We start from the raw sequence: 5,677 nt of genomic DNA, 5'->3' as shown, positions 1-5,677 counted from the left end.
TGTCTCTCCACTTCGTCATTCTGAAATGCATCAGTAGCCTGAGTGGTATTCGACATTTCTATAATCGAGCGAGGCTTCATTCGACAAACAGACAACCATTCACTGAGTCTTCTTCTCTTCGTAGGGTATTCAAGATAGAAAACCTGTGCTGCTTGTACCCCGAAAATAAAATGTTCAAACTTGTTGAACCTTTTGTTTGCATTAACCTCAACTAAATTATACTTTGGATGTATTATGGTACCTATTCTTGGGGTAGGATCATACCATGAACATTTAAATAACACACACCTCTTAATAGGTAATGCAGGATATTCAACTTCTATGATTTCCTCAAGTCTACCATAGTAATCATAATGAGTGTTATTATTGTCCATAGATCCTTTGACGCAAACACCAGAATTATAGGTTAATCTCTGTGAATCTCGTACTGTCACGTGAAATTTGAGGCCATTAACATAGAAATCAGAGTAGACCTTTACTTTACGAAGAGGTCCTGATGCAAGATTTATGATCCTATCATCTGTCACATTTGAAATTCTACGGTCTTTAACCTACACAATTAGTAGACATTAGAACACTACTTAACACACATGAACTTAAATATTTGATAAAATCTCCAACTTACATATATTTCAAACCATAATGCAAATTCAACCTCTAACATTTCAGCTACGACATCTGCATCCATTGATGAATTTTGTAGATATAGTTGTTGTTCATATAAGCTGGAGAAGAAGGTAAATTTAAGGTAAATGAGATATCAAGCAACAAATTAAACGGGGGATAATTTTTAAATTAGAGAAGTCAACTTACAAACGTTGAAGTCTAGCAATTAAAGGAAAATAATACATCACTTTCCAAGCAATATTTTTCTTCTTCTTCCCTGGTATGCGAGTACCATTTTTATAACGAGGGTGAGTACAGATTTTACATTGACTCAGTTCGCTATCTTCATGCCAAAATATCATGCAGTTGTTTACACAACAATCAATCTTCTCTACAGGAAAACCTAAACCTCTAACCAATTTCTTGGTACTGTAAAAACTATCTGTCATTATGTTGTCAGCAGGAAGTAACTCTGACATCAATTGACAAATATCATCGTAACATCTTTATGAAAAATGATGTTCTGCTTTCATATTCAATAACCTTGCAGTACCTGATAATTGCGAATGACCTGAGGGAATGTCTTCCCACACTTCTCTTTCACTAGCTTTTAACATTTCATATAGTTGCTAATATTCAGGTGCAGGTCTTTCGTTTATATTGGAATAATCAACTACGACATTCATTGCATCGTGAACCATTGATTGCATTCCAATATCATAAGTTGATGAGTCATGCGCAGTAAAAGTTGTGTCAGATGATGAACCACCGGAAGGCTCAATTGGTTCATACAAATAAAGTTCTTTGTGACAGTACCAATTGTAGTAATTTGGCACAAAATCATTCCTACATATATGCATTTTTACAGTATCTTCATCACGGAAAGCTCTATTTTGACATTTTTTATGATTGCACAGACACTTTAATTCTGCACCATTCATATATTCTGGATGACTTTTAGCAAAGTTGACAAATTCTTCAACTTCAACAATAAAATCATCTGTAATAAATTCATTTTCTAATCGATTATACATCCAAGCTTTGTTCATAGATATTTTCACCTAAAACTAATAAATTAAGAATTAGGAATTAGCTTAGATTAACGTACAAACACAAAACAAACAAAAGAACGATATTATATTACATATTAATATACAAACATAACATATATCTAAATTAAACCATGCTAAATAATATAAAATACAATAAACTAAATTATACCTGAAGATGTGAAAGTCTACCGGGGAAGAGCAGCAAATGCTACCTGTTTACAGAATAAAATAATTTAGCACAAAAATTATCAAAAAATTAACAAGTGGAAAGACAACCGGCGCAAGCCAGCACAATAGCCAACATTTCGTTGGCGGTCGACACAGTGGCCAGGAGGCCGCTAGCGGCCTGCACAGCGGCCAGGAGGCCGCTGCCAGCCTGCACAGCGGCCAGCAGGCCGCTGGCGGCTGCCACAACGACTAGGAGGTCGCTGACACCGCGGCTTGCTGGTCGCTAGCGGCCGACACAGAAGGCAGGCAACGCCGGCCGCCACAAAGGCCTAGCAGGGAGAGGAAACGAAAAACGAGGGAGAGGAGTGCTTACCGACGAAATCGGGGAGGAGGAAGAAGCTGCCGCCGCGCGCGCGTGGAAAGAAAGCAAAGGGCTAGAGTTCGTGTTTTAGTCGGATTTACCGACGGAATCTAGATTCCGTCGGTAAAAAATAAATTACCGACGGAAACTCTTTTCCGTCAGTGAATCAAATTTTTTTTTTAAAAAAAAAAACACATTTCCGACAGAATTAAAGATTCCGTCGGTAATGGAAATAATACCGACGGAATTTTTAATTCCGTTGGTGATTTCCAATATTACCAGCGGAAATTGTTTTCCGTCAGTAAGACCGTCGGTAAAGTTGTATTTTTTTATAGTGAGAAATAGCATGTTCGACCAAAGTTTCTTATTGTCTCGGAGCCACTATGATCATGCGGGTAAAAGAACTAGGTTTTCGGAGCCACTATGGTCGTGCGGGTAAAGGAGCTAGGTTGGGGCTTGATGAGCTCCTGTTGTCATGGAGGGTGTCGGCCTAGCATATAAGGTCATGATAGAACTATAACCCGATTGGGTTCACCCGGGCGCGCGATTCCAATCCATATGGAAAATTTAAGTCAGACAGGGGTCTATGTCATGCTCGGTCCAAGCACCACCCACTAACACGTTTCAATATAATTATATTGGCTTCCAATTTTAATTTTTTTATTGGTGAGGAATAGACACTTAAGCGTTGACCTAAAACGATGGGAATTACCAACAGGCTTCGCGTTTCCCTCTCGCGGTCAAACTCGAATTCACTTCGCATTCAAATTGATGCGATCACAAAGTGGTACTAAGCTCACCACATACGTACCTAGAAGCGTTGACTTTGACTATCTACCTATTGATATATTTTGCAAGCATGATAAATTATGGAGCGTTCACATTGAATTGGGTTAGTCGGATTGGAGTATATTCAAATGGAGCGCAGTAAATTTTAACCGAATTTTAATCGTGATCCGAATTATAAATTATAGAAATGATAAAAAAAAAAAAATCAGGATCAGACAATCAATAGTTTAAAATGATTAATATAGAATTAACTAAAATAAAATAATTTATTTATCAATAAAATTTTCCAAATAAGTTACACGAAGAGTCTAATGGGTTGACGAAGAGTCTAATATTTAGCAGTATTGTACCCGCCAATGACGTCGCAGAACTTTATTTCAAATCGGGTTGTTGGGTGGGGTGTGAACATGGAGAGGCGAACGCAGCGGCCACGTCGAACGCGACGACTTCTTGGGACGACTGAAGTACTGAACCGGAGACTTTCAAGTTGCCCTCGAAATTTACCTACGTTTAGAAAAAAGGCCTTAATTTTACATTACAATGAGGAGCGATCTGAGAAAATAGGTAAATAGGGGAGGGAAAAGGAAAAAAACCTTTGTGTTTCGTCCGTTGGATTCGTCTGAAATGTCGCAACGCGTCCGCCGCCCGACAGACGTATAGAAAGGAGCTCCCGTAAATGGACATGGCGGCCATGTCATCCGGCCCCTCTTATACCCCTTCCTTTCTCCTCCACCACCCGCCACAGCTCGAATCCAAGCCTTTCCAACGCAGCTTCGATTCGCCGGGAAGCACATGGGCGTCACCAAGTTGCTCGCCGATCTCCGAGCGCGCTGCCCGCAGCGTCCGGCCGTCGGGATCCTCGCCTTCGAGGCCGCCGCCGCCATGTCTCGCCTCGTCTCCCTCCACCGCTCCCTCGCCGAGGAGGAAGTCCGCCGCCTCCGCGCCGGCATGCGCGCCCCTGGCGTCGCCTACTTGACCTCGAAAGATCAGGTTTTTCTCCTCCGCGTCGCCGGCGCCGAGCTGGTGGGCGACCTCGACGCGGCCGCGGCCGCTGTATCCCGCCTCGCCCCCAGGTGCCGCGACCCTCTGCTCCGCGCCTTCGACCACCTCTACGCCGACCTCAAGGCCGGCGGAGTGTACTCCTTTCTCATCGACGCCCGCGCCGCCGCGGACCTCGACCGCCTCGGCCTCGGCTCCACCGCCAAGCGCGCGGAGAGGCGGGTGAGGAAGATGGAGCGGTACGTGGCGGCGACGTCAAGGCTGTACGCGGAGATGGAGGTGCTTAATGAGCTGGAGGCGGCGGAGAAGCGCGCCCAGCAGCAGGAGCAGCAGAAGTGGCGCCGGCACAGCGGTCCGATACCGGTCCAGAAACCGCCGTCGGCGCCCGACCCGGTTCGCTTCCAGCTCCGGTCGCAGGAACACAGGGTTCGCCGGCTAAAGGAGGAATCTTTGTGGAACAAGTCCTTCGACAAGGCTGTGGAGCTCATGGTCCGAACCGTCGTCACTGTCTTCTCCAGAATCTGTGCTGTCTTCGGCGTCTACGTCCTCGGTTTGCCGGGCGGTGATCTGACCAATTCCAGGCAATTCCAGCCCAGTTTCCTCGGGAAGCACTCGTCAGGGCCGCTGGAGCGGCGGGTGGTGCCGCAGCACGTGCCTTTCCTTCGTAACTCTGCTCCGATCATGAGAACGCCGATGGAAATCGGCGCGCAAGAAACGCCCTTCGATCGTTTGAGGAAATTCCTCAAAGAGTCCCCGACCACCGTCGGCGGGTCGGGGCTGGCGTTGCGGTACGCCAACGTTATCTTGGCTGCCGAGAAGTTGTTTCAAGAACGAAACAGAGTGGAGGAAGCGGCTGTGGAGGAGGAGCCGGTGGCGGCGGCGAGAGAGGAATTGTACGAGATGCTGCCGTCAGGGATGCGCGCGGCTGTGAGGGCGAAGCTGAGGGAGTGCTGGAGGAGGGAGGGGATCCGGCTGTCAGAGGTGGACGAATCTCTGGCGAAGGGCTGGAGGGAGCCGGTGGCTGCGATCCTGGCGTGGCTGGTGCCGGTGGCGCGCGAGACGGTGCGGTGGCAGGAGGAGCGCAACATGGACCGGGAGCAGAGGTTCTGCACGCGGCCACGGGTACTGCTGCTGCAGACGCTACACTACGCCGACGTCAACAAGGCGGAGGCAGCCGTCGTGGAGGTGCTCGTCGGGTTGAGTTGCATGTCGTGGTACGATGATCGGCGGCAGTGTAAATCGGAGCTTGAATTATGAAAATATTATGCAATCTGCACCTTAAATTATTGAGTATTTTTTTGCAAATATATTGGCTATCTTAATATTTGTGTATTAAATCAAGAAAAAAAGGTTAGTAAGAAAAAATTGATCAACGATTAGAACATGAGATATTGTTATATAAGATTTTGGATTAAAATTTGACATGTTCGAGGTTCCGAACATATATATATATATTTTTTTTTTTATTTTGATCATTTATACTAATGATTAATAATGATCTATAATTTATCTCCTCATCTAAAAATAAATTAACGGGATATTATGGATGAATAAATTATTATTTTTACCACATGATCCTACTTTGATTTCATTGACTTAGTCCTTGACTTCGGTCAATCATGTTGTAGGACTTAGAACTTCATTAAAAACACACCTTTTAATCGCACATTTACATCAGTCAGTCAAAGTTTTGACTATGCAA

At 44.8% G+C, this 5,677-nt stretch overlaps 1 protein-coding gene across 1 annotated transcript; it reads left to right on the top strand.

Moving 5' to 3' along the window:
* Positions 1 to 3,768: 3,768 nt before the first annotated feature.
* On the top strand, positions 3,769 to 5,232 carry LOC122002766. The gene has a single exon (XM_042558075.1). It carries the CDS (start codon positions 3,769 to 3,771, stop codon positions 5,230 to 5,232), a length of 1,464 nt encoding a protein of 487 aa, XP_042414009.1.
* The last annotated feature ends 445 nt before the right edge of the window (positions 5,233 to 5,677 follow it).

Source organism: Zingiber officinale, chromosome 1A (assembly GCF_018446385.1).
Source record: "Zingiber officinale cultivar Zhangliang chromosome 1A, Zo_v1.1, whole genome shotgun sequence".
NCBI classification, from domain to species: domain Eukaryota; kingdom Viridiplantae; phylum Streptophyta; class Magnoliopsida; order Zingiberales; family Zingiberaceae; genus Zingiber; species Zingiber officinale.
This window is presented reverse-complemented; position numbering and strand designations above follow the sequence as displayed.